Source organism: Phalacrocorax aristotelis, chromosome 2, assembly GCF_949628215.1.
Source record: "Phalacrocorax aristotelis chromosome 2, bGulAri2.1, whole genome shotgun sequence".
In the NCBI taxonomy this organism is placed as follows: domain Eukaryota; kingdom Metazoa; phylum Chordata; class Aves; order Suliformes; family Phalacrocoracidae; genus Phalacrocorax; species Phalacrocorax aristotelis.
Genome location: NC_134277.1, coordinates 88,913,577 through 88,936,409, shown reverse-complemented (window position 1 = coordinate 88,936,409; position 22,833 = coordinate 88,913,577). Strand labels below are relative to the sequence as shown.

General features: G+C 45.2%; 2 protein-coding genes across 6 annotated transcripts; one reads left to right on the top strand and one right to left on the bottom strand.

Annotated features, from left to right (window-relative positions):
• Positions 1-2,515: 2,515 nt before the first annotated feature.
• ROPN1L (rhophilin associated tail protein 1 like) lies at positions 2,516-12,519 on the top strand. Of its 4 annotated transcripts, none has more exons than XM_075084278.1 (8): positions 2,516-2,571; positions 4,734-4,891; positions 5,516-5,539; positions 6,961-7,084; positions 7,256-7,417; positions 9,725-9,900; positions 11,777-11,863; positions 12,282-12,519. In XM_075084278.1, the coding sequence occupies exons 2-7, from the start codon at positions 4,761-4,763 to the stop codon at positions 11,838-11,840; spliced, it is 681 nt and encodes a 226-aa protein (XP_074940379.1). In that variant the 5' UTR covers positions 2,516-2,571; positions 4,734-4,760; the 3' UTR covers positions 11,841-11,863; positions 12,282-12,519. The 4 variants fall into 4 exon arrangements, with proteins under 4 accessions (XP_074940379.1, XP_074940380.1, XP_074940381.1 ...); XM_075084280.1 differs by lacking the exon at positions 2,516-2,571 and adding an exon at positions 2,705-2,931; XM_075084281.1 differs by lacking the exon at positions 2,516-2,571 and adding an exon at positions 3,004-3,025.
• A 1,042-nt stretch (positions 12,520-13,561) lies between these two features.
• SNRNP48 (small nuclear ribonucleoprotein U11/U12 subunit 48) lies at positions 13,562-22,613 on the bottom strand. 2 transcript variants are annotated; one of them, XM_075084276.1, is made up of 9 exons: positions 22,288-22,613; positions 22,100-22,213; positions 21,851-21,911; positions 21,051-21,125; positions 18,199-18,387; positions 17,156-17,277; positions 16,601-16,716; positions 15,399-15,563; positions 13,562-13,845 (listed from the first exon to the last, which is right to left on the bottom strand). In XM_075084276.1, the coding sequence occupies exons 1-9, from the start codon at positions 22,321-22,323 to the stop codon at positions 13,806-13,808; spliced, it is 918 nt and encodes a 305-aa protein (XP_074940377.1). In that variant the 5' UTR covers positions 22,324-22,613; the 3' UTR covers positions 13,562-13,805. The 2 variants fall into 2 exon arrangements, with proteins under 2 accessions (XP_074940377.1, XP_074940378.1); XM_075084277.1 differs by having other exon boundaries at positions 15,399-15,560; positions 22,288-22,596.
• Between the last annotated feature and the right edge of the window lie 220 nt (positions 22,614-22,833).

The following is a 22,833-nucleotide window of genomic DNA, read 5'->3' as shown; positions in this document are numbered from 1 at the left end:
CTTCTTTCACTGAGGCTACACTTGTATATTTACTGCCGGTGTTGTCAGAGTTTGATCAGTTTTTTCTTAACCTAAATTGTTCAAGCCTTACTGCTTTCTACAGCTTTGGGCCAAAATTCTCAACATTTGACCCATCAATGTCCTTCTCACTGTGCCTTTCTGAGATCCCTTTTTCTTCCTTATTGAAGGGGATTTGTAAGTAGTGTGGCTGTTGGGTCAACCTGCGTAATCCTGAGTTTCCTTAAACAACGTTGCATTAACCTGCCTGTAATTAGCAACACCACCAACCCTTGAAGCTGAAGCCACCTTCCCTCACCTCCCTGTTGATCGTAATTTTACTCATCAACTATCTCTGAGGTTATTCCACTCTATTATTTGTTATACTGTCTTAGTCGTCTTCTATATCCATGAATTACAGTAATCTTGAAGCAGATGTTTTAGTGTAATCACATGTGAAAAGCATGCTACTTCTAGCTAAAAAATATTAGTTCCCTGAAGTATAAATGCCTTTTTAAAAAGGACTCGATATCCCAATATGCCAAACTTAAAACATGAGTAATTACGCACATACTTTGTGTTAACACAGGATTAATGAGACAAAAATGTGCAGTACATCTGGTTCTGCTTATAAATCAGGAGACTGTAGAGTAAGGATGATCATAAATCATGTAACTGCTGGTTTTTTGCTTTTCCCCCACCCGCAGTAAAATGTGTGCTGATTTCTGGCCATTCAGGGGCAAAGGAGAGAGGAGAGCAGTGCCCACGCTCCACTTCCTGCAAAGATCAACAAGCATATCCGCAGAGTGTTTCCCATTACTTGATGCAGTATGTCTTGTTCATTGTTGTTACACGTAAGCATTTATACAAAGATTAATTTAGCCATGCCTTTATAGATTAAGCATGTTGCGGAGCAGCGTGCAATTGATTGGTCTCTTATTTTGCAATTATTTTTCATTCTTGCATGAAAGTTTTTAGCCTTTAGCTTTTTCCAACAGTTTGCAAGTCATATAGAAGAATGAGTTTTAAGAATACAGAGATTTTCATGAAATACTCATAGAAAATCTTTCCACTTAGATGCTGCCATGTCCCATAATATGGTCTGGCAGCTCTATGCATGATTTTGCTGCACTGGACCAAATAGCCAGAAGAAGTGAGGGTGTGACATTTACTGTTTGAGCATCTTTTAGGATAGTTCCAAGTGTGTCTGAGGACTGCGGATCATGGCAAATGTGAAACTTCTACTGTTTACTTGTTATCCCTAGACACCTTTGAAAAACTGCATTGTGAAATTAATTTAATTCCATTCTGTAAACCCCTGCAGGACAATGTTTGCTACAGTTAGTTTTTTGCCATAGTGTTCTTGATCGTTTTAAAGTGTCCACCCACTTAAAAGAACAGATAAGTCGTATGTTAGAAGTTTGCTGTTTTCTTGCAGCTGTAGGAATCTCCAAAGTATTTTGAGGCCCAGTACTTGGCCTGTAGTCTATGCAGGGTACGCATGTTTTATGACAAAATTAAACCAATGTTAAAATGTGTGTGTTTTTTTCCAGAGACACTATCTTTGTCCTGCATGGCCTTCCATGTTCATCAGTGGGGACATAATGTGGATCAAGAAGGGCTGGCTTCAAATAAGATTGTGTTCTTTTTTGCTAATGGTTTGGCCTGTTTCATGCGTGCAGCACCTAAGTTTCTTTGGAGCAAGGGCTTGTGAAGGCTTTCTGAAGCGAATAATGCTATTATCAAGTTCATTTGAGTGCTCTGGCTACTTACAGTCCACGTTAGAAGGAACAGGAGGGGCACTGCTTTATAATGAAGACAGGAGATGCACTAGTGTCTTTACCGAGGATGCTGTTCAGGTTACCTTGGGTGCTGTTTTTATCTGCAGTGGGAAGAGCAGAGGTCTCGTAGTCCTTCTCCAAGATTTTGGCATGGAGCGGGTGCTTTGGCTCCTCTCTGCTCCAGAGTGGCCTACACTTCCTTGTCAGCCGGTGCGGGGCCAGACTTGGAGCAGCAGGTGCTGAGAAGCAGCTGGCACTGGCTGCGCTGGCCGTGGTGGGAGCAGCCAGCAGCGGTATGCCTGTACTGAATCTCCAGGACCTGGGAGGGTGACTCCAGCAGTGGTGCTCCTGCTCACTGGGCTGCAGTGGCCAGCCGGGCTGCTGTTTGAAACAGCAGCTGCTGTGAGTAACAGGAATTTTAAGGAACGTCTATTTTGCAGCTCAGGCAGTGTTTGCTTGCGTCTCATCCAGGCTTGGAAGGGAGGTATGACAGAACCAAGGCCCCGACGGCCGTGCGTGCTGCACCAATGCCGCCAACAAACGGGCGTCGGGATCGGGAGGACAGCGGGGCCGGGGGCTGCGGCGAGCCCCCACCCAGCCCGCCCCGGACTCTTTAGCCTTGCGGTGCTCTGGGTCTTCTCAGAAGTGTGTACAAACCAGGTGTTGCTCTTGCATTTTAAACACCGTAGGCAGCACCCCCCTCCCTCCCCCGTGCAGCAGCAGGCGGGCCTGCAGCCCGCCCCGCCCCGGCCCCCCCGCGTTTCCCGGGCAGCGGGGCCGCGGCCGGGGGCAGGTGAGGCGCCCGGCCCGGGCCTCCCGCCGCCCCGAGGGGGCGAGGCGGGCGGGCAGTGCCGGGGAGGCCGCTAGGGGACGGCCCGGCCGGGTGCTGGCGTGGCGGCGGGGTGGGGGTGGCGGGCGGGGGTCCCCGGGGGCGCTGCCCGCCGGCCGGCGCCGTGAGGCGGCGGTCGGGTCCCCCCTGCCCCGGCCGCAGCTCGCCCGGGGACGGTCTCCCGGGGGTGGCTGGGTGCGGTTTGTGCCCCCCGTCGTCGAAGCGGGAGCCGGGGCGGTGCAGCCGGGCGGGCGAGCCCCTCCCGCAGGCCGGGCCGGTGGGCTGCGGCCCCCAGAAGCGGGGGACGGTACCCGTCGTCTGCAGGCACGTAGCTCTTGGGTTTAGCTTCGTGCCTGGAGCCCCTGGGTCTGGTTTTGGATGCGCGGACGGAAAAACAGAAAATAAGAGCGAAGAGGAGGTGGGAGATGAGGTGACCCGTGTGGGAGCACAAAGGGCCGGCGCGGCTGCGGCCCGGTGGCGGCAAGTCGCGAAGGCCGGCCAGCCGACCCGGCTGCCTTTTCTTTGCCCGTCAGGTGCGGGTGCGTGCGGGAGGCTCCCTCCGAACATCAGGAATCGCTTTCTCGCTGTGAGGGTGGCCCAGGTTGCCCGGGGGTGTGTGGAGCCTCCCTCCTCGGAGACATTCAAAACCCCTCTGGACGTGGGTCTCGGCAGCCGGCTGGAGTGGCCCTGCTTGAGCGGGGCTGGACCCGGTGGCCTCCGGAGGCCCCTGCCACCCTCGGCCCTTCTGTGGTTAATGGCTTGCTGTAGAAAAGCAGGTCTCACGCCTTTCTTTCCTCTCTACTTTTTTCTTTTCAGATTAGTTTTTTTTTTTATAATTTTCTTTGACTGCTTCTCAAGGGGTATTGCACATACATGCATATTCCTTCCTCGAGGTTTATTTTTTCTCTACCTTACCCTGAAATCTCCAACTTTTTGCCTTCAACTTCAGTCCCTTGGCCAGAGCTGTTTTGAATCATTACTGAAAGTGTGTGACCAATGTAGTAACTAAATGCATGCACTGAACTCTGTCACCGATGCAAATTTGCTGCGTTGGAGTAATGAAGACACTGTATCCTGTCTGTGTTTCTCCAGAAATTAAGTTCTGAGTATCGTTTAATTTGGGCCACAGCAGTCCCATTGCTTAATCGCTTTTAATTTTTTTCCCAGAACAAGAAAATTCACATGATAGGGGGAGAAAGCCACCTGCCAGATAATCTTATTTTCATCTTAAAAATTAAAAAGAAAAAAATCTAAAGGAATAAAGGATGCTGTTACATTAAGTCCTTTCTTGATGCTGTTGCTCTCACTGGCTTTCCCTTCTGCAACTAGCTGATACATTTTCAGCTCTTGTTGCTAAATCACCTTAAGTAGACTGTTGCTGGTCCTTTAAATGATGAGAGCGCAAAGATTTCCCACCAAACAGGATAAGGACCATACAGTAACCTACGTCTGTCCCTTCTTTCAGATCCTGGGACGCAGGATTCCTTGCAGCAAGGAAGTTACAACCTGAATAAGACAAACCTACCTGTAGAGCTGTATGAGCAAAGTGCGATGTGTAATTGCAGCATACTTCTGTATTTTTTTGTCACTCTAACTTTTTGATGTAAAGTCTGCCAGGAGCACAAATTAGTAACTTTTTGCTACAGTGGTTTTTGAATACGTAAACATAGTAGGAACTTGGCAATCTGCATACTCTAGCTTCTATACAAAAATGACAAGACTCCACTTGGCTTGCAGTAGCGAGTTGTCACCGTAGCAAGCTTTCACCTTGGCACGAGTGGTGTGATTTGCGTGGACTACCTGTTTTACAAAATCGTATTGTGGTAGGTTTGAGGAGAAAAATCAGTTTAAAACTATCTAAAGATACCTGTTAAAATAGTAGTACTCCTTACCCAGAGATGTGGTTGGTGTCCAAGCTTCAGTCTTTCACGTGGTGTTGCAATCAAGTTTAAGGTGTTTAGAGACTTGCAGTGCTTGTCCGAGTGTGACAGTTTTCCAGTACTCCCAGCAGTCAAGTAGGACAGGAAGGAGTTTGGGTATAAGCATTGATCCCCACCATATGCACGCACAGTTTTTCATTCACATTCTGCTTCCGTGAAGCACTGTTTTATTATTATTTCTTCCAGGTCCGTGTCACCGAACACGAACGGACCATGCCTCTTCCGGAAACCATGTTCTGCGCTCAGCAGATCAAAATCCCCCCTGAGCTACCCGATATCCTGAAGCAATTCACCAAAGCTGCTATTAGGACTCAGCCTCATGATGTTTTGCAGTGGGCAGCTGCGTAAGTAGGATGTTCACATAACGATGCAGCACAAACCTTGCTGCTCCTGTTTATTGTGCAGTGGAGCTGGCTTGAATATTAAACCAGCCTGTATATTGCATATGCACCTCTGTGCATTAATGCGGCATGTGAGCCTTTTAAAAATAGTATAGTATTTGACTTATTTTCAGTTTCATTGAGGTTTAGGACTGTTGTATTTCTGGAATAGTTTGATTTCCAGATAGAAGAATGCATCTTAATTTTTTTGTTCTTGTTAATTGCTCTGCCGTTTAAGACCAAAGAGGTCCTTTAAGACCTTAAAAGATCAAATGTTCTGGTTTTTTTCCTCTCCTGTGAGACTTAATTCAATTCCTGGAATTTAAAGGAAACCTAGAAATATCTTTCTAATTCTTAAGCCTGCCTAGGTGTCATCGTTGTTGTTGTTGTTGTTTCCAGGAACAAAATTAAGGAATCTCTGTTGATGTTACTGAAATAGGAAAAAAAGCCTAAAAAGTTGTGACTTCTAGGTGATAGTCCACATAATAAATCCCTCATCATAAAGTTGGTTTAAGATATTTAAATGATTCTTCTTTTTTTTTTTTCCTTTCACCTCAACCACTCACTGTCTTATTTCCTGTTCTACAGTTTGTGTGGACAAGCTCTTGAAAGGTATCTCTGAGATGTTCTCAACTGGGGGGATTTAAAAAGTCCATGCTGTGTATATGAGGGAGGGGAGGCTGTTAATAAAACCAGGCTGGAGTCTGGCTAGTCCATTAAAAAGAAAAAAAAAAAAACACAGGAAACTGAATCACTACAGCTGCAGTGTTGGGGAAAGGAAGCAGGGAACATATTAGAACAGCATGGCATTTCTTAGGAACCTGATGGAGGTGGGCTGCAGCGTGCCTCCGGGCGGTGGGTGCGCAGGGAGCTTGCCCCAAGCTAGCTTGAGCCTGCTGGGACGTGGGGCTGCTGAGAGCAGGGGCAGCACGGCGCTGCCGTGGCCACGCTGCCAGCCAGACCCTGACCTCTGCTTAAGATTAAAGTTAAAGATAGTACTACCTCAGCTGGAGGAGCCCCCGCAGATGGGTACATGGCGGCTGCTGATCACACACCCCTTTCTGGAATACGCTCTGGTGCGAGAGCACCTGGGGCAGAGCAATGTCTGGGCCTGGAAGCCAGGCGAAGCAGAACAAGGCTGTGGTTTCACACGTGCTGTTGGTGGTGTAGCGCTTGTCCCTGTGAATAATCAGATAGGGAAACAGATCCAGCTGAGAAACAGCCTAGGCGTTACACGTACGTACATACCACGCGCCTATTTCTATACAGCCACACTAGTTCAGTTCTGCCGTGTTGCTTGCTGTGCATTTTGACAAGTATTTGCACAGTGTGGGATAGCCTGGGCATGGACGTGGGTGATCAGGGCGGATGAGGGGAGGCCGAGTGAAGAAACGAGTGAAGTTAGACCTGCTATTGACTGAATGAAAACTTTTTTTGCACAGTTCAGATTGCTGGTCAGTTCTGGCGGAGGTGGTTGCTCTTAAGGTGATGGTAGCCTTATAATTAACAGGATGTGCATCTAATTCCCTTTCTACTCTAGTCTTAAATTTTTTTTTTGAGTGGACAGAAATGGCAGAAACACTGACAAGAGAGTTGCAGCATAAATAGCCAGTTGTGCTTTTCACATAGGGTGTGAGAGGAATGTTAAAAGAATCAGCCCTAAGGTCCTCGTCAGTCAAATGGGAAACGCCTGCGCTTTGGTTTGCAAGCCCACTTGGATGTTAATAAATCCCTCTCTGTCTTTGCCGAGAAGGGCTGAGTATGTCATGCACAAAGTAAGTTAAATGCCTTAAGAATCATTAGACCATCATAACATGGAGTGTGTGAAGTCTAAAGATTGTGGCTTTCTCTAAAAAGAAGGGTGGCATCTGGGCACAGGGCGCTGGGAGTCGGGCGGGCAGGAGGCTTGCCGAGTGCTGCTGCTCCTGCACAGGAGCGTGCGGATGCATTCACCGAACTGTAAGAGTGTTTACTTCTGTGCAGCTTGTAATGGCCACGGTCACTGAAGTGTGTTGCTCTTCCCATTTGCTTAGGTATTTTTCAGCATTGTCAAAAGGCGAGACCCTTCCTGTGAAGGAGAGGATTGAAATGCCTTTAGCGACAGAGAAAACAGATGCTGGTTTGACCCTAGGACTCCTTAAAATCTTGCACAAACAGGTACAAACTGGCCTTTAACAAATGCACAATGCTGTCGAGGAACACTGATGTGTTGGGGATGGCTGGGGAGACTGACTGTCAAGTATTTTATGTATTTTGGGGAGGGACTGTGTCCCTAGCTTCGTTCTGGTTTTTGGAGTTCACATTGCGGTACCATGATTTTGTTTAAAGCTTTCTCCCAAAGGCACAGTGAAAGTTGCAGAACTGAAGGAAAAATGGAAGCACTTATGCTTGCCAGAGGAGCAACTGAAAGCTATCCTGCAGCTGGATGACTTCGGCGAGGAGGTGGAATGGATGAAGGTTCTCGCACTTGGGTGCAGCGTGCTTGGTGGGGTATGTTCACAGCAGGAGCCCCGTATCCAAATGCAGTCATATATGATTGTATATGAGGTAGACTATAGAACAATGAACGCAAATGGAGTTTGGGGAATGGTGATGGCTTTTGCAGCAGCTGTCAAAGTGGCTTGCATGTTTACTTCTGCTCCACATCAGCTTTTGGTCAGGGGAGCTTAACCAGGAAGAGGGCCAAGTCCTCAGTTTACTGGGATGGCAGTAGAAGAGCAAGCATGTCCACAGGGAGCTTGGACCACGAGGGGGAGGATGATAGAGGAATGATGCTTATGGCATCAGTGTAAATGTCCATGGAGGAGAACTGGAGGGAGAAATTAAAACATCAATTTTTAATTGATTGTGCAGTCAATTAAATTTTCACAGAAGCAGTTAATGTTACTAAATGTACATTTAATTCTTTTAATGTCAGTAATAAAACCTCAGCAGGGCATTTCAACAGAATGAGAGATTATAAAATGCACTAAGCTGATGTTCTTATGAAGTATAATATTTTTAATGACTTCTACAGTGGGGAAGAAGGGGTACTAAAAAGAAAATACACGTTAAATAATATTTTAAGAACGTTGCAATAGCTGGAAGCCCTGAATGTTAACATGGCCTGGCGATGCAATCGTGTATATGTGTATTTATTTGTTTATTCATTTCTGTATATTTCTTGATTCCAATCCCCCTCCCAGTATAATTTTGTAGTTTGGGTTCTTCATATTAAAAAAGTACTTATTTAAAAAAAAAAATCAAAAACACTGTCAGAAACAGCACTCTGATGCAGCTAGGCAGTCTAAATTTACCTCCATCTATCCATCCTTTCAGATATTAAGTGAATGACTTGATATCTGCTCTACATATTGAAACCTAAACTTAAGTTTCCTAAACCAGAGAGGAAGATGCACACAATTACATCCATTTTCCTGCAGCTCTAAGTTGTGTTCATTGTCGAATAGGGTCACAGGTGAGATACAAGAGTGGACAAGTATGAGCTGCTTAAAAACACTATAGTCAGATTCTGAAATTTCTGTAAAAGCACTGATGTATATTTACAGCCTTGGAGAAGTGACCACGCAAGTAGCCTGCTAAACTGTCGGTGATGGGTGGGGAGACGGACGTGAATAACGTTGCTGCGCTGTGAGAGCGAGCGAGTGGCAGCTTGGAGTGGCGGGAGTGGGAACGGCAGTCGAGCGGTGGCAACCTGCAGAGGGTGGAGTCTGCCATCACGGAGGCAGCTGCCTCTCCTTCCCCACAGAGGCCTCCCCGGGGGAGGAACTACATGAAGTAACACTGTTAAGGGGTTATAAAATGGCACTTCTCTGGCCTGTGTTCTAGATCTTGAACAGATACTGCATTTATTTTAAACGTTGGTGTTCTACTGTTAGGAAAGACTTATTTTTTACAAAGTCATTGCTTGCTTATTAATGAAGAGGTAAGGATAAATTTTGAAAAAGTTATAGCAAAAATATTACTACTTGGCTTTAAAAAGGCCTGTGTGGGGTGTTTTTTGGTTTTTGTTTGCTTGTTTCTGTTTTAATGGCATCCAACCAGTCTCTGACTCAATGAAGCTCAATGCTGGATTTTTCCATGCGTTTCCTCGTATAGCTCAGCATGCACAGGGCACTGGATTATAGGCATTGTTCTGAATAAAGGAATTTTTTTTAAAGTATATTTGGAACAAATACTTTGAGGCATGTTTGCTCTAAAGGGAACTTGGACCTCACTTGGCTTTGACTCAGTGCTTTTTCTACTAACTACTAAAATGGAACTCGCATACAAATAGGGAAAACAGTAAATATCAACATTCCTAAAAATTAATATCATACTATGTCATAATAAAAATCATCAAAACCATAAGAATTTTCTGGGTTTTGTAGATTTGTCTGTCTTAACTGCTGCTGAGAATTCCTTTAGATCCATTGAGATAGGAAACACATACATATATATACATACACACCACACACACACACACAGTGATGTTTGAGCTTTTACAGTAGCAGGATACAGGATACAGCAATTTGGCCATATTGGTTGATAAGGCTCAGACTACCCTGTGCAATCTTAAAACCTCATGGGATTCTGGTAATTTTTACTCCTGTTTCTACTAGAACTTTATTGTTGTTTCCACCACTGGACCTGCACTGGAGGGTAGACTTGGGGTTGAAAGCTGGGTGATGATAATAAAGCCTTTGTCCCCTTTACTCTCACTTCCAGTGGCTTGCAGTGCCGAGTTTGTCACGGTATGCAAAGGATGTTCCTGGCTCTGATACCATTCCTTTCCTTTCTTGTCTGAACCCCCTACAGTCCTTACTGAGTTCAATGAAACACGCCTGCGAAATCTTAACAAGGGACCCAGAAGGCGGAGCAGCTCGTGTTCCCTTCGAAACATTCTCGTTCCTCTACTCCTATTTGGCCAGTATCGATGGAGAGATACCAGAGGAGAAAACTGAAGCATTCCTCCACGGAATTAAAGAGCAAGCGTAAGTAAAAATCCATGCACAGAATTTGAATGTATGGGTCGACTCTGGGTTCTCCACAAAGCTTCAATTTTAGGTGAATCATGTCTTTACTTTGGGCATAGCCACAGTGACAGAAGTAAAGGTTGACCAAGGTTGTATTGAAAGTGTACCCAGTTATTTTTCGTTAAGGGGTCGACATCAGTGTTTGAACTGTTAAATGAGAAATTATTATTTATCCATCTTTCTTTGAAATATTGGAGTCACTACCTGGTGGTATAATTTTCCCTGTAGGAAGCAATCATATACAGGTTTGTATCATCTGCACGTTACTGGTTCTGGAACTGGCAGCATCTTACGGGCTGCTCTTTTGATTTAACATAGAGAGTAAATGAGAGAGAAACTGGGACTCCCCACACGAAGTCTGAAGTTTCTGTCATGTTTCTTCTGAATACTTCTCCCTAGACATTTTGTTGGGGAAATATTTAGCTTATACTTGGTCTTACATGGTTTGACTCTTCTGTTTTTGTAGTATTAGCTCTGCTAAATTGTCCTTCCTGGAATGGTCTTAGTGTTTGTTGCCTTCAGTGGATATAAAGGACAAAGGCAGGACATAGTCTCACCTGAATAGTTCATCCTGTTTTGCTCTTTGTACCAAGTTGGGGTGGTTGGGTACATTTCTAGTCTGTCGTGTTTCTCTTTCTGCTTGCTCTGGGGTTGGCTTTAGAGTTTGGTATCAGTCTTGTCAGTAAGCCATGAACTGACGTGGTTCTTCACAGCAGGCGACGTTTAGGTTGAAGATTAAGCAAAACCGCACCGTGTGGCTATCCGTTTTGCTGTCAGCGGCAGCTGTGTTCAGGGCTTTTCTGTGCTGTTGCCTAATCTTTGGCTTGCTGCATAACAAAGAGGCAACCCTGTTCTCAACCCTTGGCTTCATCCAGTAGTTTGTTACCAAATGATGGTTTCTCCCGATATTATTAGGTGTCCTTCTTACAGGACTGGGTAGAGAATACCCTGCTGATGATCAGGCCATTCGGAGTGCACTGCCATTTTCTGATGCGCTGTCACCATCGTTGGTGCTCACAGCTTGCTTATTCTGAATACTTCTGGACATCTGCGCTTCCTGATGACCAACGGGGTATTCACATAGTTTGGCTACCTCTTTTCTTGAGCACACCAACGCTATTCTGTTGCTTTAGGCAGACAGTTGATCATATTTTTGTCAACAGCAGCAAAAACTTAAAATTCATAGGCTTGTGCGAACAGCTCTGCTCTACTAGGCCTAACTCCTGCTAACTGCGCCTAACTCCTGCTAACTGCTACGGGTGAAAAATCTCATCTCTAATAGACTTGGTTTGATTACATGAAGTCTTGTGCCCACAAAATTCAGTGTCAAAACCCCGTAACTTTTTAGCAGATGGAGTAAGGGATTCATCAGGATACTGCATATATTCCTGCTAGAATTAGCATGGGATTAGCATTAGGAAAATGACAGTGTCTTCAATCCAGCTCTGTGATAAGCTCCCACTCATTTTATCCATAGTCGCACATAGGTCACAGAAAATGCACTTTAACCAATTTTTGAAGACCTGTAACAGGCTTGTCCTCCAAGTGCTGCCTACATGGCAGGTTTGCAGACAGATACTGACCCTTCCTACCATCTATCGGGAATTGGTCTTTCTTAGATTGCTACCACACCCACGGGAGCTCAAAAACGCACAACCACACAAATGAACTGATTTTTGTCATTACAGTTACCAGACTGACAATTTTTAGTAAGAATCACTTTTTAATCACACCACTCATTTGCAATTAAGATAACCCTCAATTGTATCTCATCCAACACACTGGAATTTACCACATTAAAGTGTTCTAAAACATATGGCTTATTCTTTTCCAGCGAACAACAAAATGGCATGGTGCTGCTCAGAAACTTTCTGACCCAGCCCTCAACCCTGTTTTGATCAAGCCAACTTTCCAGCACCAGGTGAGAGGGGAAAAAAAAAAAAACAACAAGCAAAAAGGAATAAATATGCACAAGAAAATAATTTCTGTGCAGAGGACTGTTATTTGCACGTTACAATACAAGATGATCCTCTTCTCTGGCACTTCCTTTTCTTTATCCCACTCTTGAAATTAACATCCACTGAGGGGCTATCGAATAGTGGTTATACTGTTCTCCTGCCTCCCAGATGCTGGTGCTCACACCTCGGGAGCAATACCCTCACTCCTTTGCTTACGTTGCGTAAAATGTATTTTGTTATGGATCTTCCCACCTAAACTTCATAAGTGATTGTAAGAAAAGTAAAACACAAAATTCAATTTAGAGAAGATTGGATGGCTGTAATTGGTGCATTTCTCATTATGCTTCTGGATAGCTCTAACCTTTTTTGACTCTTACACAGATACAGCTTGTCACATGACCACCATGTCCAAACAAACAAGCTCTAGTAAATGAACAGTTTTACCAAGACTTCTTCAACATGAAGAATGCTGTGGCTGAGCTGCTGGAAGAAACATCAACTCAAGAAAGGGTAGCAATGATTCCACATTGTCTTCTCTCTAACTAGCACCCTTTCAGAACTTACATATCCTTTTCAATTCTTAGATGGACTTTTCTAATTAAAGATCTGTTTTAAAATAGATCTTGTTTTCTGACAGTAAAAGTGTTTGTCACATAGGTAAGGAAATGCCTGACACCTAGTTCAGTTTGGTTTTGAGTTCAACAGCTGTAGTCAGTAAAGAAATCTAAATCATCAGAACTAGACTAAGTATTTAGTGACAGATAATCGTACTTAACTGCAGAAACAATTGAGACAAAAGTCAGGATACTAGTGGCTACAGTAAAACTGGAGAGAGTGCAGCACCAGAGGCCAAAAGCAGGAGCGTATGCGGCGCCCTCTCTGGCACCTTGATCAAACAGAGAAAGTACTGTAGGAAAGATAGGTCTGCAACCTTGTTCTTTTACAGTTGCTTACTTTGTGAAGTAACAAGCTTGGCTGCCAATGACTGACTGTGCTGTAGCAGGTTGTGTGAGGAATTAACAGGACTAGAAATTGGTATAATAAAAATACCACTGAAGTTAAGTGGAGTCTTCCTGCACACCCTTACTATGTACCTGCTTGTCTTAAGTCTTTGTTTTATTAACCTCTATCACTAACGTTAGCCTACAGGATGGGAACTCCTCCTTGTTATTTTCAGGGCGAAATGGGTATGCACCCAGTGTTTGAAAATGGCAATCGATAATGCTACAAGCGTCCTTGGTGCCTCTGCACTACTTTCTACGGAGAGCTCTATTCTTATCATCTTTGCCAGATGACACTGATCCTAAATTTCTTTGAGCATGAGCTTGGGAACAGTAACTTTCCTGTTAGTGTGGTTTTACTGCTAGCTGCAGTTGAAGATATTTTAGCCTGTTGGAGAACTCTGAAATCTGCCCTCTCATGTCTAGTACATGCTATAACTAGGCCATAAGTGCTCTCTCTGGAACACTGCTCCCAGAGGCAACAATGTCAGGTGGGAGGGTAAGAGAGGGGCTCTCTTCATGCCTTTTCACTTGTAATTGATCCTAGACTCCCAGGCATTAGCTCTCTTCTACATCCACTAACTCTGGGCCAGGAAGGTGAATTAGTACAGCCTCTCACAGATTTCATCCTTCAGCCTTGTCAGACTAAACTCAAATAGATGAGATCTCAATATCATTTATTAATAGATACATTAGCGTTACACACTTAGAGGTTTTCTGATATATACTGCTTCCATCCTGACAAACCTTAACGCTATTTCATTTTTGTCTCCAAGCACAGCTGTGAGGCAACACCAATGTTAAGTACACAGTGTTACTGTCCCTGGCACAACAGCAGTAATGATAGTTCCTCTCCAAGGAATTTTTTGAACAGCTGACAAACAAAATAATCAGGTTCTTGTTTCTACTTTCTTCTTTTATGGTTGTGATATTTGTCTTCATCCCTGAAACAAAAACACAAACATTGTGTGTGCTGTTAGGCTCAGACTGACAGAATCTGAAGAGAAAAAAAAGACAGACCTGGAAAATGGAAAGCTCTCATTAAATGTAATCACGTCCTCTTCTAAGGAAAGAAAGTAAACAACTTTAAGACAGTTTATTTCCCATGCTGTTGTAATCAAAGTCTTGTCACGTACTGCCATAGTGGCAATTAGTTTAGGAAAATGGCATCACTGTGTAATGAAGCCAGCTTTGATATAAGCTGCATTCCCATCCATGCAGTTATCTATAGCACTTCTTCCCCACACACTAGGGACAGTGCAGCAGCTCTTCTGCACAACAGCCTAAGTCTTTGCTCAGACACAGGTCCCGCATACCTATGGGCTTGCAGATGCAAGCATGCCCTTGTTGACAGTACTACAAGGTGTGGCCTAGATTTGTTTTCTTTTGCCTAAATATATGTCCCAAACTACTGAAGACCAAACAGCATTGCTTTTCAGCATCTACCACGGAAAACCTAGTCAAATGATTTTATGTATATACATATATACAGCTGAACATGAGCCAGCCGTGTGCCCATCCTGGCTTGTATCAGGAATAGTGTGGCCAGCAGGAGCAGGGAGGTGACAGTGCCCCTGTACTCGGCACTGGTGAGGCCGCACCTCAAGTACTGTGTGCAGTTTTGGGCCCCTCACTACAAGAAGGACATTGAGGTGCTGGAGTGTGTCCAGAGAAGGATAAAGCTGGTGAAGGGTCTGGAGAGCAGGTCTTATGAGAAGAGGTTGAGGGAATGGGCTTGTTTAGCCTGCAGAAGAGGAGACTGAGGGGAGACCTTTTCACTCTCTACAACTACCTGAAAGCAGGCTGTAGTGAGGTGGGGGTTGGTCTCTTCTCCCAAGTAAAAAGTGATAGGACAAGAGGAAATGGCCTCAAGCTGCACCAGGGGATGTTGAGATTGGATATTAAGAAAAAGTCTTCACTGAAAGGGTTGTCAGGCACTGGAACAGGCTGCCCAGGGAAGGGTTGAGTCACCACCCCTGGAGGTATTTAAAAGGTGTGCAGGTGGGGTGCTTAGGGACATGGTTTAGTGGTAGGCTTGGCAGCATTAGGTTTACGGTTTGACTCAATGATCTTAAAGGTCTTTCCAACCTAAATGAGTCTATGATTATTAGTGAAAAAAAATAATCAGATTAAGTCCCAGTGCAAACTAGAGCAGAAATCAGGCAGGACAAGTACACTTAACTGGTTAAATGGGCAATATGTTGATCAAGAATTAAAATACCCTGCAACAGTACTGCACTAATCCTGTAGCTTGCTGTTGTAAGTGTCACCTTTCAGATGTGAGAGTAAATTCTGAAGTCAGGTTCATAGTTTATGATCTCACAGCAAATTCTGTTTAGTATTAGTAGCCTCATGCCGCTGGCTTGTTATACGATACATGAGATTAGCCCAGCTTTAACTGGACTAGATATTCTAATTGTCTGCACTAAGTCCCATAGCCAATGGCTGCAGCTGCCTGACTCAGAAGCAGGAGTCAGCTGCCACTGTTTTTGCTCACCTCTCTCTTTTTCTCCAAGAATCTCTGTCTTTGCCTCTTTCGTGACTCCTTTTCCGTTTATTTGGACTCCTGCTGGTCTCTCTCCTATGTCTGGTGCGTTCGGTATCTTTATAGCTTCCTCCTGACTGCCGTGACTCCACTGAAGCTGAACGCCTGTCTTCCCTTCTGAAAAAAAGTTATTAATTTTAGTCAATAAAAACAGTTTCACAGTCACTATTGTTTTCAGTATCAGTTTTGTAATATAATCACCTAATAACGGTGTAAGACAGAGGATATATCTTTTATGAAGCCTCTCTATCTCCCTAGTACAGTACCTCCCAAAAGAGGCCCGAAGTCCATGCTCTTACATGTGCACATCTCAGTATGTATTTAATCCAGTTATTTCTTATGAATACTGCCCCTCACTCTCACCACCTCTGCTCATGAAACAGGAGGCAGTAGAAGGGTTTCGCTCTGTTTTGCTTAAAATCCTTAATTCTTCAACCACCTGCCACCTACAGTTGGAGAACCCAGCAAGCCCGATCTCCTGTATGGCCTCGTTGTTCACCATCCTTTTGATGCTGAAAACACACACCTCGAGTGGCACTTTTTAGTTTGTTTCAATAACGTTTTCATTTCAAAGATCTCCTGAAGAAGCACAAATAGACTATCGCTAGGTCATTATTCCATTTTTATTTCAGTGACAAATGTTTGGGAGAGTGTGCAGTGTTGCCTGACACATAAAATACACTCCCCGTTAGCACCGCAGCATTTGCGGTGATAAGAACTGCAAAGGGTCCCCCTATTTAGTAAGTTATGAAAACCTTTTTTCTGAGGTATTTTATATATTTTATCTACCATAGCATTTCCTGTCATGTGGTAGGGAAGGGGAAGAAATTGTGTACTTTCAAGTTTTGTTCTGTCCCCACCTGACATACCTATGCACCTGGACACAGAAGGAGCAATATTCATTCCCCAGCTCCACTAGAACCTACCTGTTCACCTGGATCACTTGCAACTTACCTGTTTACCCCTGAAAGAAAGTTAATAATTCATTTTTCCCCATCCTTCATGCAGACAGAGCTTCTCAAGCAAGAGGTTAACAGGATTAGTATAAAATAAACTCTTTGTTTCATCAGCCAAGGTTATTATATGCTATTAAAAAGAGGTAATAGGATAACATTACAGGCTGTCAAGCTATGAATTTGCCAGCTGTGACGTACCTTCCTGAAGATTTTGACTTCCCTCCTTCACATGTGTCTGCATTATCCAACCTATTCTCCTCCTGCCAGTGACTGCTGAGTTCTTCCATATGCACACCAATCACATCCCGAATCACCTGGAGATGAAGGCATATTAAAAACAACAAAATAAGGCAGTATGTCATGGTAGTGGCCTGAATAAGCAACTGGACAGCAGAAGATACACATATCAACAAAAAATTCCCCCAAAACCTACACATCAGGTGCTCTGATGGTAAGTCTCATTTGCAGAAATAGGCATTTCAGCATTAATTTAGTAGCATAATTTTACAACAGATGCTAAACTATATCTTACTGCTATTTGCACATTCAAAATTTAATAGTCAGAAACACTCTTGTTACTTGTAGCTTGCTGCAACAAACCAAAATGAGAAGAAGATTCCTCTGTAGTTTGCAATTTTAATAAGGCAGTGGAAAAAGAGACATTTTCCCTGTCTGAAAGGGTATACCATTGCTAATGCTGATATAAGCACATTTCTTTAGCACAAAATCATAGCTTTCTCCTCAGATACTCACCTCAGTGTAAGACTTCTTTGTTATATGAACATTCTTAGCCCTATACGACTGCCGCCGCCTTTTGTAGTCTCGCATTTCAGCCAGAATTTCAAGATGGGACTTTGGACCTTTCTGACTATCATCTAGCAAAAAATTGGAAGTAAAACAAATGGTCATTAGCAGGACGTTAGCACCTGCAGGTATGAACGTCTGGTGCCTCAGTACTAAGTCTGAAACATAAAACATAAGTTTCTCCAGTATTTAGTAACTATTATGAATTTAGCACAAGCTTCCTATCCAGCCATCTTGCTACCTGTTTACACAAGATTAAAAAGCCACCAATCAGGTGTTGTTACATGATCTCAGTCTCTTGACAGTGATCCAAATCAATATAGGGCCCTGTGATTTGGCCAAACACCTACAAAATACAGGCCTTGTTTTCAAAGCCAGTATTACAGTAAGACACAAAGAGTGAGAAAGCCAGAGCATGTAAGACGTTTACCTGTGCAGATGACAAACACTGTCTCCTACCTCCTAGGCACAGCAGGGCCCACAGGATAACACAGATGCTTATGTTGCGCTTGGTACAGTTACAAACTGGCAGGACTCAACAAGGATGAGAGGCCTTGGTCCAACACACCCATTTATATATTGCTCAAGAGCCCCATCGGACAACTGCCAACCTTTCTTGCTCAACTTTTACTCTTAAGCGATCTTTAATCTCATCATCTCTTATAGCAAATACTGTTCCAAGCTGCGCAGTAAGTTGGCAACATTAAGGAACCTGAAGTCAGTTGCAGCAAAGCCAAAAGATCCATCCACTAAGATACACCCAATATGTGTGCCAAGAGCAGAGTACCCAGGCTTCCTCAGAGGGAAATAATCATAAACGATAGCAAACTAGTGTTTTCTGATGCCAGGTCTTCGTTGCGGCTTTTAAGAACAGTACGCTTTTCACAATAAAAATAGCACAAGCAATTATGTTTGGCTTTCAACAAAACCCATCTAATGACACAAAGTGAAAGTTCTGAGCCATAAATTCAACAACAGACTGTTCTTCTAACCTTGGGTGATTTTTGCTGCTAAATCCACAAAGAGGTCACTGTCATTTTCCGTGATCTGGGATCTAGACCTCTGTTTCTTTGTTTCCTCAACAACATAATCATAAAGAGCAAGGCGATCAGCTTGAGTCAGGTCACAGGTGAAACGCTTGTGATTTTGAGGAACTTCTACAGGCAGCAATGAGTAGGATCCTGGAGGTTGAACAGACAGCTGTTTTTAGTGAAATAGCATAATTATGCAAGAAAACACCGAGAAGCTCAACAAACAATGCAGAAAACACCCATGCTGTTTTCACCCTTCCCCTATGTATCTGTAAGAAGTTTCATCCTTCTTAATTTCAAAGAAATTGCTCAAAAGGGGAAAAAAAAAAAAAGGCCGAGTCCCCGCCCCAGCCCTACAGAGGTGGATAACCTCTCTTGGCTGCTTATGCTGTTAGTTACAGGTTTTCATATGCTTTGAAGGGAACGTACTAGATTAGATCAAAAGGACACGCTGTACCATCCCATCAATTTCAGCTCTTGGCTTACAAGCCAAAGCAAGAGAGGGGAGGCTGCAATTCTAACTTGTGAGTTTGTCTGACTCCTGAAGTTTTCTGTAAAGTACCAGCTGCGAAATACCTGTTGTTCTGCCAACAGGAATGGCAGCTTCTAGGAGAGTAGACAACTGGGCACTGTGCCGGTCTCACTTGCACTATCACTTTCTCTACAGAGCTTTTCTGGCAGACTGCCACAGGCATTCATAGCTAAAAGGGCTACAAAGGCACTTTTAAGATGCCCCAGGTTAGTTCAGATAACTAACTGTGAGGTTACGAAAACAAACACACTGCCTGCACATTCTTCTTTCCCTGAGTGATCAGCCCAGTACTGGCTCTTCCCATTCCCCAGTTAAAACTCACTTCTTCCAAACAAACAATAAATCGATTGTCAATCCATTGCAACATCAGCAAAGCGACTTCCCTACAGACACAGGATGCAGTATTCCAGGATACTGCCTGCAGAAAAGCATTTTACTCAAGAGCATTCGAGTGCCCAGCAACCATTGACCTGGCCTCCCTAATCCTGCTCCCCACGATGCAACCTCCTTCCTGCAAGGCACAATCCAACACAGACGTACGTCTCCAGGCAGACAACAGCCAACACATAAGAAGGCAAAGCTACTGCTTCTCTAGGTTTTGCAGTGCTAACAGGAAGCCAGGCAATCTTTCACATCCTGCTTTCACTAAAGACACCACAGAAGAGGAAGAGGAGTCACAATAACTCTACATTAACAAACCTAAAATACAAGATCTCACTACTGTACTCTGAGCCTAAACCAGAATTTTTCTAATGCGAACTAACAGATTTAAACATGAACACTAGAATTTTATTTTTAGAATGCACTGTTCCTACAGGGTCACAGAAGCCCACAGAAGTGCCCTAATAGTTATGTGATTTTACAAGAACTTCACAACTTGTGATTAAGACCAGCTTTCCTATCCTATGATCTAGCTATAATATTATAAATAGGGTTAGAATATTTTTAAAAAACAAAGAAAATTATTTCATTTGACACAGCTAGTCAAAAGGAAATTTACAATGAAAAATGCTTTCCATTTGTTTCTGTTGCCAGAGACTTCAAATTAAACAATTTCAAGCAGTAAATCTTACAACAAAGATGCCACAATGAAAACCACCCCAATACAGATTTAGTGTTATCTTCAGAGAAATGCAAGCTTGCAGTGAAAACAGGACAGCAAGCACTGGCATCTAGTGGCTCACTGATATATCTTTGCAATGCACCACTTGATAAAGGGTTTATCCGTTTCCTCTCTGCTCGGACGTGCTTGTGTCAAATTAATGAGTTATCACTTCCCTCCAGAGAAAATGCACCCGATGTGCTCCAAACACAGTGCCCATCACATGAAAGCTCCTTCCCAAGTAACTGTTAAGGCTCCACTTGCTATGCCGGAGAAACAAAGACAACATAAAAAACTATGCCTGAGCAAGCGCTGCTGTATTTGACCCTTAGGAAAGCAGAACAAATGCACTTTTCCTTCTGCACGCACACATTTACCAAACCAAAGGACTACAGTCAGTAAATGCTGTGCTTTTCAGGTGTTGCAGTAATTTCCAAACCATATGCTGCAGTTCTACAGTGGTTTCTATAGGTAACTCTACTTTTCTACTCTGTCTTGGTCTGAATGCTAAAAGAGAAGCATAGCTCAGTCTCAACCTGGTCCCAAGACTGGTCCCAAGACCCACTGAAAAATGAAACGTAAAGGAACTGAGGAGTTGAGGGCAGTGGCAAAAGACAACATCATATTTGCAGAAGTGTCAGCATATTTCTTATACAGCTTCTTAGCACAGTCTTGGAACAATCCAAAACAACAATACACGTTGCTTGGGTTTTGATCTCAGGAGTGATGGGCAAGCATATACAGCTTATGTCTAGCAATTAATCCTTAAACAAAATATTACATGAAGAACAAGGCTGGAGGCAGCGTTAGAAGAGTTTGGGCCACAGCGAGCAGAAGGATAGCATCAGAAAACACAAGCAGAAAGTAAAGTGTAGGTGGTGGGATGGGAAGTGAAGGACTAGCGCTTTAAGAAACTTGTGAATTTCTCAGTGTTGATTTTCCAGTCCTGAAGAGAACTAGAGGTGTGAGCACAACAGACTCAAATTCTCTTATCTTGTTGTCCTGAGTAGATAAAGTAGTTATACTCCAAAATATACAAGAGAAGGAATATTAAAAATAAATCAAAAAAATTCCTCACAGCGGTTCACAAGTAGAACAAAGGAAGCTGCAAGGGGGGAGACACGAGCAGCTCTCACGTAAGAGCGGATAAAGCTGTCTCAGTATCTGCTTGCTACTCACCTTCGCTGTAGCCGGCACCTTCTCTCACACTTTGAGCTCTAGCTTGCTTAACAATGTGAAACTGTAGATCTTTATCTGCAGACAGAGAAGACAAAAATATCACAGGACTTTTACATCAAGCATTTGGTAGGATTAGTCTTTATACCCCAACCTCTATTATAAGACTTACGGTATGTTATAGAACATTGTAGTTTTATTTATGCATAAGGGAGAGGCTGATCTAAAAGGATCATTTTAATCTATTCCATATTTGAACTGAGCAGAGGCGGGGAAAAAAGGGATTTTTCAGGTTATAGGGATATGAAAAAAGAAATATATGTATATTGTGATTCTGTTCTGTACCATTACTATACCCCCAAACTCTAGGGCCATTTTTTCCTCCTGCTAAGCATATGTTTTAACACGCTTCTAGTACTTGATAGAGGTGAGCACTGGAAAAACCTAGAAAATAACCTAAGAAGGGAAAAAAAAGGGACCCTCCTTGCATTTTATGATGAAAACACCCAAGTGACCTACAGAACAGAATTACACGGTGACAGATGCATAACGATGATAAATTAAGGCAAAGCACAATGGTGAGAAAATAAACCTACTGATGGAAACACAAAGTTTTTCTAAGAAGCCTTGGAGAAGTTATGGCTGGCAAAGCAGCGGGGGGTGCTACCGCAAGGACCTGGACTCTGCCCCCCTGGAGATCTCCCCCCGCCCCCTCAACCTCTGCCCCACCCCGGGGTCCCCCCATCTCGGGTCCTCCCTCAGCCCCCGCTGCCCCCCTCAAGCAAAGCCCCGCTGCCGCTCACCCATGGCGACGGTGGGAACCTTCAGGTTTTCGTAGAAAAAGCTGGAGTCGTACATCTCGGCCTGCGGGACCAAGAGGCTCAGCCAAGGCCCCGGGGCCGCCCCCGGCCGGCGGGGACCCCCACCCCACTCCCCCCCCTCAGGCCGCCGCCGCCCGCTCGGCCGGGCAAGCGGCAGCCCCGGGCCAGCAGCGCCAGCCCCGCGTCACCCCCGCCCCCGGTAACCCACCCGGGACCGGCCCGGGCGCCCACCTCCTCCTCGGCGGAGTAGCCCATCTTGCGAAGGCGGCACGACGCGGCATGCCTCTCCAACGACGCCCGGGGGACGCGGTGATGGACGTCGTAGGGGCACGGCACCCGATCCACCTGCCGGCGGGACACGGGTCAGGGCGCACCGCCATTCCTCACCCCCCTCCCCGCCGAAGCCCCCGCCGCCTTACCGTGTCCCCGAGCCAGACCGCGCACGGCGCCGCCATAGCGGGGCGGCCGCCGAGGCCACCTGATAGCGGGGCGGGGCCGGGCCGGCGCCATGTTTATTGAGGGCGCTCCCGCCGCGGAGGATGGTGGGGCTGCGGCACCATCTTGCCCGGCGGCCTGTTCGAGCCTTCCTAGCCTGGGGAGGGGCCGCGGTAGCCCCGGCCAGGCGGAAGACCGGAGGAGGAGCCGGGGCGGCACGGTGTGCACAGCCTGGCCTCCGTCCCCTCTGGGCAGCCGCGACAGCCGGCAGGGCCCGCAGCGCGGAGGCGAGCGGGCGCCGCCTGCCGGCGGGAGGAAGCACCGGCGGTGCCGGGAGGCCGCGGGTCCCGCCGCACCCCCACGGTGCCGGGAAGCGGCCGTCGCGGAGCCGGGAGCGGGGGGGCGGTCCGCAGCGCCCGGAGGAAGGGCCGCGCCCCAGATCGTGCTCCCGGGGCGGCCGCCCGTCTCTCAAAGGCGGCGGGGGTGGCTGTACGCCGGACCGAGGCCCGGCGGGCACCAGCAGCAGCCGA

Coding starts and splice junctions, on each gene's coding strand:
- SNRNP48 (XM_075084276.1), bottom strand. CDS start 22,323: ATGGCGGCGCCGTGCGCGGTCTGGCTCGGGGACACG. Junction 21,912..22,099: donor GCTACTCCGCCGAGGAGGAG/GTGGGCGCCCGG, acceptor TTGGTCCCGCAG/GCCGAGATGTACGACTCCAG. Junction 17,278..18,198: donor AGCAGCAAAAATCACCCAAG/GTTAGAAGAACA, acceptor ATTTTTTGCTAG/ATGATAGTCAGAAAGGTCCA.
- ROPN1L (XM_075084278.1), top strand. CDS start 4,761: ATGCCTCTTCCGGAAACCATGTTCTGCGCTCAGCAGATCAAAATCCCC. Junction 5,540..6,960: donor TGTGGACAAGCTCTTGAAAG/GTATCTCTGAGA, acceptor CCATTTGCTTAG/GTATTTTTCAGCATTGTCAA. Junction 9,901..11,776: donor CACGGAATTAAAGAGCAAGC/GTAAGTAAAAAT, acceptor ATTCTTTTCCAG/CGAACAACAAAATGGCATGG.